We start from the raw sequence: 21,275 nt of genomic DNA, 5'->3' as shown, positions 1-21,275 counted from the left end.
CGTACCTTATCGCCAATTGAAACATCTGTCATCTCCAAGGGACTCTTGTACCTACTAACTTTTTGGATGAATTTGACTGGCGCTGTGACCACCACAAGTTGTTGAGGAAACTTAAAGGAGTTCTTTCAGTCTAAACCTCCACAAATTTCTACTGGTATTTTTGATGAGTTCCTCCGCAGTAACTCTGGTTCTAAATTTTATCCAATATCTAGCAACTCGTCAATAAAAACGTTTGGTCGATTATTGGATGATTCCATACATCGTTTTGTGGCAGCCCCGGGTAAGGTAACCAAGAATCTGTCTGTAGATGAGTCTTCGGCCCTCAAACAGCTATGTAGCTATGAGGACATCACTATTAGGCCCGCAGACAAAGGCGGAGCCATCGTGATACAAAATATCGAAGATTATCGTAAGGAAATCTACAATCAATTATCAGATCCTGCTGTATACCTGAAGCTCCCTGGGAATCCAACTCAAAAATACCAAAAAGAACTCTCTACTATCCTTTCTACTGCAGTATCTGAGGGCCTATTACCAGCTAAAGTCCGCGATCGGATACTAACGGCGGCTCCCTCTATCAGCCTGTGTCACAGCTGCTCGACTATATTCTCCAACCACTACTTTGCTCCAAGCCATCGTTCTTAAAGGACACTACAAGCTTCCTAAATCTGTTGCTGGACATTTCTGTGGTTCCACCTGGCACCCTGATGTGTTGCCTAGATGTATCTTCCCTGTATACGTCCATACTCCATGCTGGGGAATTAGAGGCGGTACAGTTATTCCTGAACCAACAGTTAGATACTGCGGTTTTTGACCACCAGTTATTCCTCAGGCTGCTGCAATTGACTCTTGAGAGGAACTTCTTCTTATTTGATGGTAGTTACTACCTACAGCTGTGAGGGTGTGCCATGGGGTCGGTGGTGGCACCCTCGTATGCTAACATTTATATGTTTCGTGAAGAAGACCGTATGTTTTTGCTTAGACCTGAGGTGAACAAACATCTGCTCCTGTACACCCGTTACATAGATGACATCTTTGTCCTATGGATGGGTGGACAGGAGCTGTTTGAGTCGCTGATTGCTGAGGTGAACTCTAGTGAATCAGCAATTAAGTTCACTTTTTCTTGTAATGATAGCTGTGCTCAATTTTTGGATGTAGCAGTATCTCTGATTGACAACAAAATTATAACTGATGCCTTTTACAAAGATGTGGGCAGAAATACCTTTTTGTTAGCATCGAGTCATCATCCCCCTGCCCTCAAAAGGGGATTGCCCCGTTCTCAGATGATGAGGGTAGCGAGGTTAATTAGTGATCCATCCTTGTTGTCCAATAGATTAGATCACCTCATTAACAAATTTATTATCAGAGGTTATGATCCTGTTACCCTGAGCCAGCAGAAATTACAGGTGATGTCTATTCCGCGTTCTGACTTGTTGAAGCCCAGGAAACCTGATTCTGAGAATGTACTGCCTTGGACCAGCACGTATTCAGTGGCAAGTCCTATATTACAATATGCATCTAAGGCCCTGTGGCCTATGGTCAAACATGATCCTGATTTACCTGTATTTAAATCTACACGCCCATTAGCAGCTTTTAAAAGAGGTCGCAATTTACGCGACAGGCTGGTGCGTACTGACATTACGGGTCTTAATGTACCTAGGCCCCCAAATGTCTACACCAAGCCACCGGGCTGCTATAGCTGTTACAGTTGCACCACTTGCAAGTTTATGATGCCATGTAAAAACTTTAAGCATTCCCATACGGACAAACATTTTGATATTAGTCATGTGCTTACTTGTAGAACAGAATATGTGGTTTACATTTTAGTGTGCCCTTGTGGCCTATACTATGTGGGCCAGACCACACAGTCTTTCCGCACTAGGATGGCGTTACACAGGTCGGCCATCGATCTTGCCCAGTCTGGCAGGTCGGTGGATCAGCCTGTGGCACGCCATTTTAAACGTATGGGGCATCCGCTCTCTTCATTAAAGTATTTTATCATTGACCATATCAAGGATTCCATGCGTGGCAGTGATAGGGCAAAACGCCTGTTAATCACAGAGTCTCGCTGGATCTTTAGATTGAATACTATTGCCCCCAAAGGGCTTAATGATAAAATCAGTTGGAATGCACTTACTTAATCTCTCTGCTATGTGTTACTTGTATGTACGTCTCGTCTGTCCCAATTTTGAATATATCTGATTGTATTTGTTGTATTGTATGTGCTTATGACTACTGTTAGTGTACTGCACCATATGAAGTATGTTATCTACTTTGTTTCCTCCCAGGTGGGCGATTGTAAGGGCAGCAGCGGCGGCCTGAGGGCAGGCTGTGAGTGATGGAGTCTGGAGTGAAACGCAAGCGGCTGGCGTTGCTGGGCAACGGCGCCGCTTCCTGGATCCAGATACGTGACGTCATCAGCCTGTGTCCCGGCTTCTGCAGCGTGCACCCGGTCAATGGACGCCACGGGGCGGGAAGTCTGCTAGACTAAGGTATTTATGTCAGTTTTGTGCTGTGATTTCTTGCTGTAGTCGTGTTCTGAGGAAGGGGGTCAAACCCTGAAAGCTCATCAATACACGTTTGTGTGATACTTTATACTGCTGTTTCCCGAGTGCCTTCATTCTTTGGAGTTGGTGCATGAATATATATTTATGGCACCGGGGCAAGTTGTGAATATAACAGAGTGCCGGCAGGATTGGACTCGTATATATATATAGATATATATATATCTATATATATATATATATAGATATATATAGATATATCTATATATATATGATTCTTTATTTATATAGTGCCACAAGGGATCCGCAGCGCCTAATTACAAAGTACATAAATGAGAAAGCAAAACAGAAAACAGTGACTTACAGGTGACTACAATTCTACAATTGAGGACAAGTACAGGGCACATAACCATAGCTGCATCAGCAGGTGGCACTGATATAAGTATCAGGGTGGCAGCAAACCATGGAATTTGGTGCCACCAAAGAGGGTTTAAGTAAGAGATGGAAAAGCACATGAGGGAAGAGGGCCCGGCTCATGAGAGCTTACATTCTATAGGGGAGGGCAGACAGACAGAGGTTACACAGATGGGGTAGACTGCAAGCATGGAACAGAAGGTTATGGTGAGATTGGGTTTGATGAAGAAGTGGCTTTTGAAAACCCAATTGAAGTTTTGTACAGTGGTGAAGAGTCTGAGAGGGAGAGGTAGAGAATTCCAGAGAAAAGGAGCAGCACATAAAAAGTCTTTGAGGTACTCTAAGAGTTGGAGGAAGTAATCAGTAGGCAGGAGTAGGCGGCCTCTCTTTATATATTAAATTGTCTATTGGCTCTTGGTGGTCTCCCCTCTATCTTCCAACTGAGATGAGGGCTGGGGACTCCTTCTCCATGGCATAGGGGTGAATAATTCATATGAAAATGAATGAAAGATGAAAATGAAAATCCCTAAAAGGTAGCCACTGGATTGAGATTTCTTTTTAAATAGTTTCTAGCAAAACGTCGATTTTGGAGAAATTAAATATATTTTTGATGGTAGTTATGAATGTAGTTAATGTAGCATATTATGCTGAGTCCCAGCAGGAACGCGTTCCCGAAACCTCCCTACCAAAGGTGACCCGAGCAGAGAGTCCTCCTGTGATCATGCAGCTTCCCATTAGCTGATGTTGAGATAAATTGTGCGGCTGAAATCACTGCTGGGTTGTTAAGTGCTTGATAATTTATGTTGAAATAATTGCTGCTACATCCATAATCCAATTAATAATGAAAGATATATATTTCCTCCTTAGACTGATCCCTGGTGCATTGGGCCAGGTGCTTTACTGTCAGGAGCTCAAGATCTAGTTGATAAATAACTGGAGGTGTCAAAGGGGTTACACAATATCCATTGGTTGTAACTGTGCAACCTGAAAGAAAATAAAGGGTCCTCCTAACCAGAGGCACCGAAATGGGAAGTACGACGAGGGTCTCTCTTCCAGGGGGTGACACCAAAATACCAGCTTATCCCCAGTGACTGAGTGCTGCGGTGTGGCATTATCCTGCAGCATCTGGCTCCTGTCTCTCAGGAGGAGCCGGCACTGCAGCCAGAGTCTCCGGGGGCAGCCCAGCATCTCCGGTGATGCTGTGCACACCCCCCAAAGTGATTTAAACTACTGGACTTTCAGCAATGCTGTTCAGTCTCTCACTAAGCAGCTTGGCAAATTCGAAACCTACAGCATAACCCTCCTTTACTTTTCAATAATCGATCTTGATATACGATGTCTGAAGAACGGTATTTATTATGCAGTAAAGGGATCATGTATATATATGCGATGATTGATTAGATGGTGTATATACAAGTGAATTGGAGAAGTTGCATATACAATGAATTGGAGAAGTTGCATATACAATGAGTTGGAGAAGTTGCATATACAATGAGTTGGAGAAGTTGCATATACAATGAGTTGGGTAAAACTGTAAATAAAACATAAACATGCAATTACAATCTGCACATAGAAAAATGCAAGATAAACATGCAGTACACATAACATTATGCATACAATCTGACATTATGGGTAAAAGGTATATGCTAGAGTATAACTGGTATTACTAACATACATAACTGCCTAAATGAGTTAAGGGTGACATAGTTTTGAGTGATAAACTCACCATCGAATGCTGTCTCGGGCTGGACCATGTGAGCTGTATCTGTCTGCATACATGTGAAACTTAATATGGCCCCTGATGATCATCTTTGTCCCAGAATGCATTGCTAGCTAGCTAGCTACAGAAAGCTAAGGGGGACAAACTACCTAGCATGCAGTAGCTCTGTACTGACCACAGGAAGGAGTGGATTATGCAAAACAGATAAACAGTAGAACACAACAGAAACTTATGCTGAAGGCATGACACTCCCCGTCTGGTATCACTGATACCATATATTAAACTCTAAGATGATAACAGTAAGAACAGTTCGGATACTGGTCTGAGATAGAACTTAGTCTCTCCTTGTTTACAGACCTTGACCTCCACCTTACGGACTTTCCCATCCTTACTTGGGAATGTTTTGGTGACAAGACCTAAAGGCCACTCATTACGTTGTGCCTGACAGTCTCTGATGAGCACAATGTCCCCTGGTTTTAAGTTGGGTTGGGCAACTTGCCATTTGCTTCTTGGTTGTAAGGTAGATAAGTACTGACTTTTCCACCTGTCCCAAAAGGTGTTTGCAAGGCTTTGAACTTGTCTCCATTGACGTTTAAATAAGTCTTTGGTGTTGAAATCTCCTGAAGGAGCATAAGCAGTCCCAGTTTTCTGAGTAAGAAGAGTGGCAGGGGTAAGTAGAAATGGGTCCTCTGGATCATTAGAAACTGAAGTCAAGGGTCTGGCATTGATGATAGCTGAGACTTCAGCCATGAAGGTAGTTAAACTCTCGTGGGTGAGTCTTGCAGTTCCTACTTGCAGAAAGATGGAATCCAGGATTCTGCGTATTATTCCTATCATCCTTTCCCATGCACCTCCCATATGAGAAGAATGAGGAGGGTTGAAAGTCCACATACAACCTTTCTCACTAAGGTATTTCTCCACTCCCTTTCTGTCAATGTTTGAGGGAATTTGTAATTCCTTGGCTGCTCCAACAAAGTTGGTGCCTCTGTCCGAACGGATGTGTTTTACAGGACCACGGATGGCCATGAAGCGTCTTAGTGCATTAATGAAGCTTGAAGTGTCCATTGATTCTATAACTTCAATGTGAACAGCTCTGATGCTCATACAGGTGAATACAACTGCCCAACGCTTGCTGTTTGCATTGGCTCCTCGAGTGTGTCGGGTAATGATGGTCCAAGGCCCAAATACATCAAGACCAACATTTGAAAAAGGAGGATCTGTACTAAGCCTGTCTGCTGGAAGATTAGCCATCTTCTGAGTTAGAGAAGTACCACGAAGTTTGCGACAAGTAATACATTTAAAGATTATGTTGCTTACACACCTTTTTGCCCCAATAATCCAGAACCCTGCTGACCGTAGAGCTCCTTCTGTAAACAGTCGTCCCTGGTGTTTGACTTCATTGTGATAGTGTTGCACAATTAAAGAAGTAATGTGATGACTTCCAGGAATGATTAAAGGGTTTTTCTCATTTGATCCTAAGTTCGCTTCTTGAAGGCGACCTCCCACTCTCAATAAATCACTCTCATCGAGAAATGGGTCTAGTTTCTTCAAGGTGCTGTCTCTTGGAATAGGATTTCCATTGGTAAGGTTGTGAATTTCTGTAGCATAGGTTTGATGCTGAACAATACGGATCATCAGGTTCTGAGATTGTTGTATTTCTTCTGGTGTGTAAGTACTTTGACAGTGATGCCAACCTTTACACTTAATCACATTTGTAGCTGTACTGTGTTTAAATGAACGGGCTATGTAAGTAAGTAAGTAAGTAAGATTTATATAGCGCACTTTCTCCAGCAGGACTCAAGGCGCTTACAGACATTAAAAAAAACAATGCACATAATACAGAGGATGTTGGAGGTACAGTAACAGACATGTCACAGACAAAAGCCCCTGAGCACACAGTAAGCATAATGCAGGAGTGGTGCAGCATTTTGGATAATAACTTCCATGGGTTGTGTACTCCACCCTGACAAGGTACCAAGTGCGGCAGCCATTTTAGGCGCTCTGCGTAGGATTACCCAGGGTGAAATAGATTACCCCTAAAAGAAACTACCCAAAATGGATGATTTCAATGTATACTCAGGTCCATGTATTTTTCATCCCATTCACAAGTGCACCAGATGAGGCAGCCATGGTGGGCGCACTACGAAGGTTATGTGGGTTAGGCAGGTGATAGCCCTAACAAGTGATTTCCACGTTGAGAATCTTTGGAATCTTTGGGATCCAAGTTGACGATCTGAAACCATGGTATGGATTGTAGTTACTTGTGGACGTATTTCAACATCTGAGTCTGCGTCTACTAGTTCGAATGGGTCTCTTTGAGGATTGATCAAATCTGTCTTGTACAAGAATTCAGGTCCCGTGAGCCATGTGGTGTCTTTGAGAAGACTGGCTGGAACGGCTCTCCTGGCGTGATCTGCGGGGTTATGAGCAGTAGATACATAGTTCCACTGTTTTGGATTGGTAGATCTCCTGATCCTTAGCACACGGTTGCTGACATAAACATGGAAACGTCTGGTCTCATTGTAAATGTACCCTAATACTACTTTGCTGTCAGTGTAGAATTCTGTTTCTGAGAGTTCGATAGGCAACTCTGATGAGATTAATTCAGCTACTTCTACGGCTAGTACTGCAGCACAAAGTTCTAGCCTGGGCACTGTGTGTTCTGGAAGAGGTGCAAGCTTTGCTTTGCCCATGACGAATCCAATGTTACATTGACTTTTATTGTCCATGGTTTTGAGATATGCAACAGCAGCAATTGCTTGAACTGAAGCATCTGAGAATACACACAGTCTCTGCTTTTGCACTTCTGTGGAAGGTACAGGTGCATATGGGCGTCTAATATAAAGGTTGGTTAAGGCGGACAGAGAACTTTTCCACTCTTCCCACAATTCCCTTTTTCCTAGAGGCAGAGGGGCATCCCAGTCGGATGATTCACAGGTTAGGTCTCTGAGCACGGCTTTACCTTGAATGGTGACAGGAGCTGCAAATCCTAAGGGGTCGTACAAGCTATTGACAGTAGATAAGACACCTCTGCGAGTGAAGGGCCTTTCTTCACTACTTACTTGGAAGGTAAAGGAGTCAGATTTCAAGTCCCATAAGAGTCCAAGGCTACGTTGGGCTGGTGGCGAATCAGTTCCTAAATCCAAATCCCTTAAGTCAGTGGTATGATCTTGTGTAGGGAAGGCTTCCATGACTTTTTTGCTGTTGGAGGCTATTTTGTGAAGCCTGAGATTGGAACAAGCAAGCATTTCCTGAGCTCTCTTGAGAATGCTGATTGCGGTCTCTTCTGTTGGCATAGATTTCAAACAGTCATCCACATAGAAATCTTTTTCTACGAGCTGTCTAACATCAGAACCATACTCTAGTTCACCCTCTTGAGCTGAACGTCTGAGTCCGTAGATGGCAACTGCAGGTGAAGGGCTGTTACCAAAGATGTGTACCCTCATGCGGTACTCTACAATGTCCTTAGAGGGGTCGTTGTCCCTGAACCAAAGGAATCTTAGGAAATTCCTATCCTGTTCTCTCACAAGGAAACAATGAAACATTTGCTGAATGTCAGCTGTGAAGGCAATAGAGTCTTTTCGGAATCGTATGAGTACTGCAAGGAGTTTGTTGTTAAGGTCTGGTCCTGTCAGGAGCACATCATTTAAAGAGATACTTTCAAATTTAGCACTGGAGTCAAATACAACTCTGATCTGACCTGGTTTCTTTGGATGGTATACTCCAAACATTGGCAGGTACCAGCATTCATCTTTCTCTTTAAGAATAGGAGCTATCTCAGCGTGACAGTTTTCAAATATTTTGCTCATGAAAGAAAAGAAGTGATCTTTCATCTCTGGTTTTCTGTGAAGATTGTGTTTAAGTGAGGAGAAACGTTTGAGAGCTTGTTCTCTGTTGTTAGGTAGACGTTGTCTGGGTGTTCTAAACGGTAGAGTGGCAACCCAGCTGTTGGTATTGTCTTTAACTAGTCCTTCCTCCATTATTTCCAAGAATAGTTTGTCTTCTATGGACATTGCTACTTGGTCATCCCTTTTTGTTCTTTGGAAGACTGTGAATCCCAGATGATCTTGGTAGTTGTCACAGATCTGGTCGTCACTAAGAGAATCTATGGGAGTACAGTGTGGTAGTTCCTTAATGAGGAAGTGGTTGTGACATGGTTGAAACAGAGAAGGGCGTCCATTTTCTAAAGTGCAAGTAAGCATGGTATTGATAGAAGCTGGTTTGTGCACACTTCCAAGGCATACCTCTCCTATTATGACCCATCCTAGGTCTAAACGTTGAGCATAAGGTGCATTGTGTGGACCATTAATCTGACTTCTGACTTTGTGGACTCGTAGGAGATCTCTCCCGATGAGTAGAGATACCTGGGCTTGTGAGTCCAGTTCTGGTATCAGATGTGCTATACGTTTTAAATGCGAATGATGAAAGGCTGCATCTGGTGTAGGAATTTGAGACCTTTTCTCTGGGATATCATCGCACTCGGTGATTGGTGGTAAGGGAAGACATATCTTACCATCTATGGATTCGACTATATAGCCAGTGGCTTTCCTTCCTGCTGCCTCAAAACTCCCTGCACAGGTTTTTAAGGAGTAAGGGGTGCTGGGGCCTCTGATGTTAAAGGTCTCAAAGAAGTTTGATCTGGCTAGAGAACCATTACTTTGGTCATCTAGGATAGCATAAAGTTTGACAGCTTTATCTGGTTGGCCTTTGGGGTAGACTCTGACTAAACAGATTTTGGAGCAAGATCTGTTGCTAATGGCATCTTTGCAGACTTCGGTACATTGCACAGTCATCTCTGGTGTTGCTGCATTAGTGTCTTTTTGCTCTGCATTATGCTCCCCGCCATGCTCTGTGTCACTGTGGCTGTTTTGTAAAGCCCATGGGGGAGGCCCAGGGTGTAAAGCTGTGTTGTGACTTGTGCTGTGACATTCTGTGCAGTTAAGACTAACCTTGCAATCTTTGGCGAGGTGAGATGAGGAAGAGCAGCATTTGTAGCAGATACCATTTTCTCTTAAGAAGGCCTTACGGTTCTCCAGGGACTTTTCTCTGAAGGCTCTGCATTTCAGGAGAGGGTGTGGTTTGTGATGCAGAGGGCACTGCTTGGCGGGATCTTTCTCCCTGGTCTCTTGGTGAGCAGAGCTGATAAACCTGTGGGAAGAATCTGAATTATGAACGTTAGTCTTGTGAACTGTGACTGCAGTTTTGCGAGGGTTAGGTAGCGCAGGGGTAGTGCCTGTTAGGGCAAAGGCAAAACTAGGGTCATTCCTGGTCTTGGCTTGCTGACTTACAAAGTCCACAAAAACAGAGTATGGTGGAAATGGTACCTTGTTACGCTGTTTGAACTTTGAACCGTGGGTAATCCATTGTTCCTGTAGATTATAAGGTAGTTTTTGCACTATAGGGTTAATGCCTCTGGCGGTGTCTAGGAAAGCAAGTCCTGGCAAGTCTCCCTCACATTTGGCTACTTGGAGCTCCATTAGTAAGTCGCTTAACTCTCTAAGTCTCTGATAGCCTCTGTTAGGTAACCTAGGAAAATCATCAATCCTTTTGAACAGTGCATTTTCTATTACCTCTGGTGAGCCATAGCACTCATTAAGTCTGTCCCAGATCATTTTAAGGCCATTCTCAGGATGGTTAATATTAATCACTCTTATCCTTCTAGCATGTTCAACTGATTCATTCCCAAGCCATTTAATTAAGAGGTCTATCTCTTCACTATATGAAAGGCCTAAATCTTTGATTGCGTTTTGGAAAGAGGATCGCCATGCTCTGAAACTCTCAGGGTGATCATTGAACTTTGAGAGTCCTTTTGTGACCAGGTCACGGCGTGCAAGAAACCTGGCAAAGTCTAATGTATCTTGATTGGCTCTAGGTGCATTAGCATGGTGGGTAAGTGGTGTGTTATCATACCTGGTAGGAATGACTGGTTCCTGCTGGCTTGTATTTCCCCACCTTTGCGTGTAGGAGGTAGTGCCATGGTTGTAGTTTGCGGCTACAGGCTCTTGGCGTGAGGGTGAGTTGTCTCTCATGGATCCACTGTGATTGGAGTCCTCTTGCTTGCAGGTTTGCAGTCTGCTACTGACTTGTGGTGGCACTGCATAGTGTACTTGGCTTGTTTCATTTATGAAATCTGATTGCATATCTTGTACTGGTGGAGCGTTGCTGCTATTTGCGGACACTTGGCGCACGTATTCTGCTGCACGTTGCATTGAATTCTGTGATCCAAGTTCTGCATCAAGTATATTAATGGTTTCTTTTATGTTGAAGCGTTCTGCAGACTCTAAGAACTCTGCTTCGGCCATAGCGGCGGCAGCTTCCCTCTCAGCAGCAAGCTTCTCACTAATTGCTTCTAAGCGTTTTTTCTCCATATCCTTTTCTGCACCCAGACGTACCTTTTCTGCCTCCATGTGAAATTTCTCTACTTTCAACTGCATTTCTTGCTCAGCAAAGTTGGCCCGTACCTTTGCAGCTTCTGCTTTTGCACGTGCAAGGATGGCTGCATTGCTAACTGATGTTGATTTGGAGGAACCAGAGATGTGGGACCTTGTTTTGTATGAAGATGTTGTTTTATGAGACATACTGAGGAGATGTAAATGCTTGTCTGCGTAGAGACTGCTGTATCGCCGTGTGCAGGTATCTGTGCTGACGGTGTAGCAGGGCTCTGTTAAGTCAGGTTCTTGGAACTGTTAAGCTGTTTGACTGTGCAGGGACTGTTGTATTGCCATGTGCAGGTAGCTGTGCTGACAGTGTGAGGCTTCTGTGTAGTCAAATGGCGGTACTCCTATTGCTGAGTTGCCACTGTTAGCAGACTGTATAGAAACTTGTGCTGTCATATGCAGATAGCTGTGGCTGGCAGTGTAATGGGGCCTACACACATGCCGATTTTGTGCCATTTTCTAAGCGATTTAGCAAGGTCGCTTAGAAACTAAGCATACATCGGTGTGTGTGTGGGGGCTAAACCGATATAGATGCGCGGCCCCGCGCGTCTAAATCGCATTAAGATGAAGAATGAGCATGTCCCATCAATCTAGCAAAATCGTTTAGCAAGACCCTGCATATCGGGCGCCTTCTGTGTGGTGTCTTTTTTTTGTGCTCAACTGACCACCGATTTTACTCATCTGGACACTCCCTGAAGCCCTCCTCTCCATTCTGCACATGCTGCTGTCAGACACCACGCGCTGTGAACCCTCTGGAGCTGGTAAGTACTTTGCTCTCCACTATGCCCCACAAACGCACTGATCACAGGTGGGGTGGGTTGGTAATGAGAGGGGTCCCCTGTGCCACTAATGTAAACTTCATGGGTGAGGGTGTCACGTGATGCGCGCTGCACCCGCTGCGCGCTGCCCCCCCAGCGCAAGAATATGGGCACAATGATGTTTGGGGGGATGAGAGGCGCCCACTGTGCCACCAATGTTATAAATTAAAGCATGGGTGAGGGTGTCACGTGATGCGCGCTGCACCCGCCGCGCGCTGCCCCCCCAGCGCAAGAATATGGGCACAATGATGTTTGGGGGGATGTGAGGCGCCCACTGTGCCACCAATGTTATAAAATAAAGCATGGGTGAGGGTGTCATGTGAAGGCCGCTGCCCCCAGCGCACGTTTGGAGAGGGGTGATGGCACATTGCTAAGCTAGCCATGTGGTGTTTGCTTGCATGCTCTGGGGTGTTGGCACATTGTAAAAGCTAGCCATGTGGTGTTTGCTTGCATGCTCTGGGGTGTTGGCACATTGTAAAAGCTAGTCATGTGGTGTTTGCTTGCATGCTCTGGGGTGATGGCACATTGTAAAAGCTAGTCATGTGTTGTTTGCTTGCATGCTCTGGGGTGATGGCACATTGTAAAAGCTAGTCATGTGTTGTTTACTTGCATGGTCTGGGGGGATGGCACATTGTAAAAGCTAGTCATGTGGTGTTTGCTTGCATGCTCTGGGGTGATGGCACATTGTAAAAGCTAGTCATGTGTTGTTTACTTGCATGGTCTGGGGGGATGGCACATTGCAAAAGCTAGTCATGTGTTGTTTACTTGCATGTCTATGATGGGGTAAATTGTCTTACCAGACCCCCTACAAAAACAGTGAATGTGTGCGCATGTACATGTGGTAGGGACAATAGATTGTAAGCTGACCTAGTTTGGACTGTTTATGTACATAATGGTGGATGCATATTTGTTAATTATGTATTTACATTTTATACCATATTATTCACACAGAAATGGCAAAACAGAATAGTTCCAAGAAATTCACCACTGGGTTCATCGACATATATCGGGCCCATGAATGCCTGTGGCAAATTACAAGCAAAGACTTTTCAAACAAACAGAAAAGGGATCAGGCCTACAATGCTTTGCTGGCCTATGCTAAAGCCAACAGAAGTGATGCCACCATGGAATGTGTGAAGAAGAAGATAGCGAATTTGAGGACCGTCTTTGTGAAGGAGCACGCAAAAGTGACTGAGTCGCAGAGTTCTGGAGCCGGTGCCGATGACGTATACAAGCCAACGTTATGGTACTACGACCAGATGCACTTCCTGCTGGAGAAAGAATCGAAGACGCATGGACAAAATAGCATGGATCCTGTGCCTCCAATTAGGCAAGAGGAGGAGAGCCAGGAACTGGTAAGTGTGAACACATATAGTTATGCGACATGTCATCATTAATCATGGTCCTAAAGTATTTTATTTTACAGGATGCTACTCCGGAGCTGTTTGCGGAGACGTCCGAGACTACAGCGGCTACAGATCTAGAGTGCGAGGAAGTGGAACCCTCGACCTCTACCCCCCTGGCAACGCCAACGCCACCACCCAGGCAGAGGAAGAAGGCAGCCAAAAGATCTGTAGCCGGCAGCTCTGAGCAATTTTTTCAATTTGCGGAGGCAAGGCTTAATAAGCCTATTGATTCAATTAGGCAATTTTCAAACACTGTAGAGTCGGAGATGCGTTCTATGGATGACGACACACGTCGGAAATTCAAATGCATCGTGTACGACGCAATAATTCGGGCACAGGATAAAAACATTCCTGATGACCTCAAATTAATGCGCGACCCGATGCATTACGCATCTGGCGGACCCACACCACAGTATCCCTACCACCAACCCTATATTAATCCGGCGGCAAATCCTCCGCAGCTTGCCCCAGCTACCACGACGGGAGCCCCTTCACCCAACCCGCCCACATCAGCCACCACCAGCAGTCTGTCCAGTGGAATGTACTCAGCGTTCTCGAGTACACAAGGACAGGACGATGCTGTTTATTATCCATTATAATTGTCAAAACCAAAAACATTCCAAATTTTAAAAGTTGAAAAAATTGCTCTTCCATGCGTTTTCGATTCCGTGTAGACTATAATGTCTGCTTGTATACGTCATTTGGCCATGACTCCAGAATGATGCGTTATCAGTCACTGTTGTGTGTCCTTCACTGAAGACTGTCCTTACCTTTGCTATCTCTTCTTTGCACATTTTGTGAGTCATCACTTCTGTTGGCTCTAGTATACTGTTGTGAGTTTGTTGGCCTGATCCCTTTGTTTGTTTGAAAAGTCTTTGGGCCAGAGGCATTTCTCGGCCTGATATTGTTGATGAACCCAGTGGTGTTCACTTTTATACTTTTAATATATTAGTATACAGTTTTTTCAGTAAATTTCAAAAAACACGGTATGGTGTCACTTCATTTCAATATGTTATTTATTGTTCATTTTAAGTTCTGATATGTACAGGTATGGTTCCTCTTTGCAACACTTCTCCTGACTTCTCTCCCCTTGAAAAATAATCTTTTCCAAGGGGTGAGGAGTGTAGATAAAGTGCTGCAAACACTCTGGTAAGATGTATTTTTTTTAAAAAACCACAAAAGAACATACTGTTGTGAAGGCTTTTAAAAACAAAAAAGGATTTATTTAACTGAAACAGATAATCAACACACATCAAATTGCAGAGTCTTGCCAACCCACAGCACCCACTCCATTAAAATATGCCATGTACTGGTCTCGTACCTGCTTGGCCCTGGCTAGAGGATTGCCCGGTACTAATCTCTCCAGTCCAGACAACCTGGCAGCATTGAAATCGGCCTCCTCAATTGCTGCATTACTTTGCAGGCCTCTCTGTGTCATGTTTCTTCGCAGGTAATTGTGCAAAGAACAGCATGCCAACACAACCCACTCAATTTTATCCACCCTGAGGTTGATAGCGGTGTGGAAGATGCGAAACCTCCCACACATGATCCCAAACGCATTTTCAACTATGCGGCGGGCTCTTGATAGCCGATAGTTAAAAATACGTTTCTCATAAGAGAGGTTTCGATGGGGGAAGGGCTTCATGATATGCTCATGAAGAGCAAAAGCCTCGTCGGCCACAAAGACAAAATTTAGGCCATGTGTGCATTCTTCTGCTTCAGGTAGGTTCAACTGATTACTCATCAGCCTTTGATAAAATGGAGTGTCTTTTATGGAACCCCCATCTGATGCCCGGCCATTCTTCCCAACGTCCACAAATATAAACTCATAGTCCGCATTAACTATGGCCATAAGAACTATACTGAAATATCCCTTGTAGTTGAAATACAAGGATCCACTTTTAGCAGGAGCAGTGATGCGGACGTGCTTGCCATCAATTGCACCCCCGCAATTTGGGAAATTCCACCGTTCTTCGAAACCACGTGCAATCTCTTTCCATTCTATTGTAGTTGTAGGGAACTAGAAGGAAAGCAAACCATTTTTAATCATTGCTTTAATAAGCAGATTTAGCTGTGTAGAAAATGTTTTCACAAAATTAAACTACAGAAGGTATTGTGTGAAAGGGGCAAATTACAATGAATGCTACACCCCTTACTAATAACACCAACCCACATGGCAGAACTCAATATGGCTGCCATCCCACCCCCATAGCATGGAAAAACATGGCTCAGAGGTTTCTTGTTGACAATTGAACTGTGACTGTATGGGATGTCTTCTGTTCATAAACATATTTAAACATTTCAGTTTGCTGTTACATTGTGCAAACTGAATTGACCCCTCATTGCCCACCACATGTGCTTGATAAAGGTCACAAAGTATCTTTAATCTTTACCTTCAAGTACACGTTACGTAGAACAATGTATAATGCCCGACACGTCTCTGGAATGATCAGACCCAGCGCCTGTGGTGAAATGAGCGTGGTGAATTTGATGTCCTCCAGAGATCTGCCAGTCGCCAAATACCGCAGTGTCGCCACCAGCCGGTCATGCGCAGAGATGGGCTTGCGCATATGAGTGTCTTTCCGCTCTATATGGGGAGAGACAAGCTGCAGAAGCTCCTGGAACATCTCCTCATTCATCCTCAGGTAATTCCTGTAGTCCTGGGGATTATTCTCCCGAATCTCTTGCAAAAGCGGTGTGTGAGACCGGGTCTCCCTATGCTGTAGCCAATGCTTCACCCAGCAGGATCGCGCAAGTCTGTGCTCCCTGCTGCGCCGACGCGCTTTCTGCTCCATATCCAGAACAGCAAGCCCCTGGCAGTACAGCAAAAGAACCTCATCCTCATCATGCATCATGCAGTGATCCATGTTCACAAAGAACAGCTTTGTAAGGTCAGGACCAAACAAAATAACAGCACTCCAAGCTCTGTAAATGCAGTAATGTTTTAAAAAAATGGCCACCGCTATTTAAAGACAAAAATGACCTCCCCCAGCCCTTTGAACTGCCCATTTTTATTTAAATGAGTTTATTTTTTCTTTTTCCCTTGCTTGAGAAGAATCTGGCATGCTTAAATCGCTAAGCAGAATCGCTGAGGCATATCGTTGACACATTTTGCACATTCTAAGCGATATAGATGATTTTGTGCTCAAAGGAAATCTGCTATGCTAAATCTGGCATGCTATATCACTGGCCAAAATCGGCATGTGTGTAGGCCCTATAACAGATCTGTAAGTCAGTACATGTGATCCACTTGCTGACAGACAATGTTGCTGACAAATTCAGGATGTGTGTTTTAAGTTGCTGACAGCCTGATATTTGCTGACAAATCAGTGTTCATGTGTCCAACTCGATGGTAGCATCGATGGCATCGATGGTTTGCTGATGAAGTCAGTGTGCATGTGTCCAAATGCTGATAGCATCGATGTTTTACTGTTCAGTCTCTCACTAAGCAGCTTGGCAAATTCGAAACCTACAGCATAACCCTCCTTTACTTTTCAATAATCGATCTTGATATACGATGTCTGAAGAACGGTATTTATTATGCAGTAAAGGGATCATGTATATATATGCGATGATTGATTAGATGGTGTATATACAAGTGAATTGGAGAAGTTGCATATACAATGAATTGGAGAAGTTGCATATACAATGAGTTGGAGAAGTTGCATATACAATGAGTTGGAGAAGTTGCATATACAATGAGTTGGGTAAAACTGTAAATAAAACATAAACATGCAATTACAATCTGCACATAGAAAAATGCAAGATAAACATGCAGTACACATAACATTATGCATACAATCTGACATTATGGGTAAAAGGTATATGCTAGAGTATAACTGGTATTACTAACATACATAACTGCCTAAATGAGTTAAGGGTGACATAGTTTTGAGTGATAAACTCACCATCGAATGCTGTCTCGGGCTGGACCATGTGAGCTGTATCTGTCTGCATACATGTGAAACTTAATATGGCCCCTGATGATCATCTTTGTCCCAGAATGCATTGCTAGCTAGCTAGCTACAGAAAGCTAAGGGGGACAAACTACCTAGCATGCAGTAGCTCTGTACTGACCACAGGAAGGAGTGGATTATGCAAAACAGATAAACAGTAGAACACAACAGAAACTTATGCTGAAGGCATGACAAATGCCATGCCCCTGTAGTGAGTGCCAAAACTAGCTGCGGGCAAGCGGTGAACCCCACCGAGTGCAGAGGCTCTGAGGTCGCACCATCACCACCCCATTGCCCATTCTTCTGGCTTGCAGGGTGCACAGAATGGCAGTAGTGCCCCTACAGCAGCCTGGACTACAAAGACTGCTGTAGTTTCTGGGGTGCTGGCACCCCCGCCCCCTGTGTGTGATGTCACACATAAAAGGGGAGGGGCCTGCACAGGGTGCCAGGAGTGTTTGTTACAACGCTGCCTGTAGTGATGTCAGTGGGAGATTTCCAGCAAGGCCAAAATGTGGACCAGAACCCCTGCACCCCTCTCCCCTGCATATGCCTACTGTATGATTTCCAAGATACCCCTTACAGGCAGTTACATGCAGACTGTCACCCTTCCCACTGTCGAACTAATGCTTGTGTTGACTTCCAACCCTGTCGACCTTAGCCATGTCAACCTATTTCAGGTGTCGGCTAAGCCCTATCGACCTTCAGTGATCGGCCCAATGTATGTCGACATAAACCGTGTCGACCCAGTGCCCGGATCCCGTGTAGGACTGAAATTCCATCTCAGCTCTGAAGCGTTTTCTTTCCTCATACGGGTTAAACACGTTAAACTTCGGCCCTCCATCTGTTGTTGAACTACACATCCCAGCATCCCTGCTGCAGTTTTGCTATTTGGCCATGCTAAATCTGTTGCAGGGCATGCTGGGATGTGCAGTTCAACAACAGCTGGAGGGCCGAAGGTTCCCCATCCCTGGGTTAAACAGTATCTGTATATGGCATATATTATTACACTAGTTTATTTTTTAAATAATCCCAGTAAATTGGGAAAAGTCTTTATTCCAAACATTTAAATTGCTTAATAAATAAAGGATTCCTATCAGGTGACTGAATCGGCAGCCATTCCGCCAGAGAAAACCGTTTTTCCTGCCCGGATCGGAAGGTAGACATAGATAGATTTACCATATACTCGGATACAGCAGAGCAGTCCACCTCCCCTCCGCGCACCCAGGCAGTTATCCCGCGGACTCCTGCCTTCTCATTACTTTTGTCTCCCATCCAGTAGTCTAAAATGTCACAATATTCTCTACTGTAACTTGCATGCTGGATTATGAAATGGCAATGGAACGAAGGCAGATGGTTAATTATAAAATACAGGCACATGCACGGCTCCAAAATCCTGTTCTTCTTAACAGATGAGTGGCTTGGTGGGGTTTTTGTGCTTGTGGGTATTAAATCACGACAACTAAAGTAAGACCCAAAAGCCCCATTGCACAAGCTGTGGTTTGTATTGTACCTTCACAATTGCATTTGTACAGCTATAACCGGCAAGATGGAACAACATGTATATTGGTGGGCTTTCCGTAGGTATTATCTTTGTTTGCATTGTATTCCTCCTTGTTTTCCAATTTTTGTATCATCTTTAATCACAAAGTGTCATCTATCTAGATGCTTCTTATTTGCATTTTATCGTATATTTTGACACTTACGTCACATTATTTGTGTTCAGTTACATTTACATTGTGATACGAGGGTTATGTTATAATTAATTTTACTCATCAGTCCTAATTATTATCAAATACATTAATAGTGCATTAAACGTTGCGTAGTTTAATTATGTGTGAAAGTATTCTATTTGGGGTGTCTTCTTCTTGGTTTATTATTGTAATTATATGATTTTATACATTCAGCTTAGCTGTCTATAAATGTACTTTAGCTTCTAGATAGATAGATCTATAGATAGATAGATAGATAGATAGATAGATAGATGGATAGATAGATACAGATGGAACGCCTGCCATTCAGCACCAGCTCTCGACAGATTCCCTCTCACTCTGAACGGGAAGCGTGAGCGTCTCACACTCACTTGGGTCCCCGTCTCTCGGTGGTAGGGAGCAGAATTCCTGCCCATCTCTGCTTTAGGGAGACGGGCAGGGTTGGAAGGTGGTTGCGGGGAGGCACGGGGATCGGCTGGGAAGCAACTGGAGGCGTTGGTGGGCTCCAAAGGAACGGCGCGCCCAAAATCTCGTGCAAGCGCGCCCCCTTCCATCCGATGGCGGGTCCTGGCGTTTGGTGAAAGAATCGCCAGGACCCACACAAATGAGAGGCCCTTCATCTGTAGAAAGATAGATAGATAGACAGACAGACAACTAGTTATTATGCCTAGCAATATTATTGGTCGATGGGTAAGTAAATTAAATTTACAACTAAGAACTGGGGTGAAATGTAATAGTGTGTGTTTCTTGGTAATGTGCGTTTTTTTTTATCAAAAAGGACAAAAATCGCACATTTACTAATAATCGCACATGTAGTAGTGTGCGATTTGCGGTAAAAATCTAATGTTTTGCCGTGACCAAAAGGTAGCACTTCCAAAATCACATTCAGATGTTTTCATCAAACACAAAAGCAATAGGGTGCAATTTTTCAAATCGCACACCTATCATGACTAACAATATCGCCAACAAATACACCTGATTCTTGAGTTTGACAGTACCATGAACACATCAGGGAAATATGTGAATGTTTCTGTTTTAAAAAGTGTGTAAAAGTTTTTTTTTTTTAAAAAGCAGCGCACCTTTCCATCCCACTTGCACCTCTCACTTCCACGTTTCCTGTGTATCTCTGTCCCGTCACCTCTTACTTATCTTCACCTCTCTGTCCCCCCGTCACCTCTGCGTCCCTGTTTCCTCACTACACCTATCCTTCCCTTTGCAACTGTCCATCCCCAATCCCCGGGTGTGGTACAGGGATCCAACAGTCGGGATCCCGACAGTCATTAGCCCGACGTCGGGATCCCGACTGGCCGGACCCAGACAGCATGGTGAGCGCAACTAAGCCCCTTGCGGGCACGGTGGCTCGGTACGCGAGCCACCTATTCTATTCTCCCTCTATGGGGGTTGTGGACCCCCACGAGGGAAAATAGTCGGTGGCCGTCGGGAACCCGGCTATCAGTGTTTTGACAGTCGGGATCCCGACGTCGGGTAAATGCCTGTCGGGATCCCGACTGTCGTGACCCCGTCCGACACCCCATTCCCCTGTCCATCCTGCAATTCTATGTCTTCCCTGCACCAAGAAAAGGAAGTAAGGGTAACGTATAGTTATCCTTTCAAGGGGCGCTCGATAAATGAGTTGTATCACACAAGCTACAGCAATGTTTTAGGAGGTTGTCAGCCTCCAATATGATAGAAAGAAAAAAGTTTTTTTTGCTGCGCTTTTTTGAAGTAGATAAATTTAATGAACAAAATTATTCTACACACTTTAAAAATATATTCTACACAATTTATTAAAAAACATTAACAATAAAAATGAAAATAAAAAATGATGAGATATATAAGGTGCATAATTGATTTAAAGAAATTTCTCTTGATTAATTTGCATGCTAAGGTGCAATTAAGTAGCAGTATAGTCACCCGTAACCGGTTACCAGATATAGGTCCGTTCTTTTGGGACAAAGAAAAATGGGTTCTTGGACTGGATTGTTAATTCCCCCTTGGCACTTCGTGGATTTGCAGGAGTCCTTTATGGATTTGGCGACAGGTTGTATTCCTGTGAGTTGGCAGTTGGCTGTATGGGGTCAGCAAGCTGGATATGCCTCTCTCTCTTATTGCCCAGGTTCCAAAGGTATGGCTCCAAATTTTCAGCAAATAAAGTGCTAGTGCAGGAAATGTTGTAGGTCCAAGGGTAAGTGGTATGGTAACCCAAATGGTTAGCTGCTGGCACCCTTCCACCGACGCGTTTCGCTGTGGTGTACACAGCTTTTTCAAGACACCTTGAAAAAGCTGTGTACACCACAGCGAAACGCGTCGG

At 44.2% G+C, this 21,275-nt stretch overlaps 1 protein-coding gene across 1 annotated transcript; it reads right to left on the bottom strand.

Moving 5' to 3' along the window:
• Nucleotides 1–9,104: 9,104 nt before the first annotated feature.
• Nucleotides 9,105–11,315, bottom strand: LOC146021817 (uncharacterized). The gene is made up of 2 exons (XM_083155231.1): nt 9,963–11,315; nt 9,105–9,786 (listed from the first exon to the last, which is right to left on the bottom strand). The coding sequence occupies exons 1-2, from the start codon at nt 11,214–11,216 to the stop codon at nt 9,661–9,663; spliced, it is 1,380 nt and encodes a 459-aa protein (XP_083011357.1). The 5' UTR covers nt 11,217–11,315; the 3' UTR covers nt 9,105–9,660.
• Between the last annotated feature and the right edge of the window lie 9,960 nt (nt 11,316–21,275).

The sequence above is a fragment of the Crinia signifera genome, chromosome 1 (assembly GCF_055691185.1).
Source record: "Crinia signifera chromosome 1, ASM5569118v1, whole genome shotgun sequence".
NCBI classification, from domain to species: Eukaryota; Metazoa; Chordata; class Amphibia; order Anura; family Myobatrachidae; genus Crinia; species Crinia signifera.
Note: the sequence above shows the minus strand (reverse complement) of the source record. Positions and strands in the feature narration are given on the sequence as shown.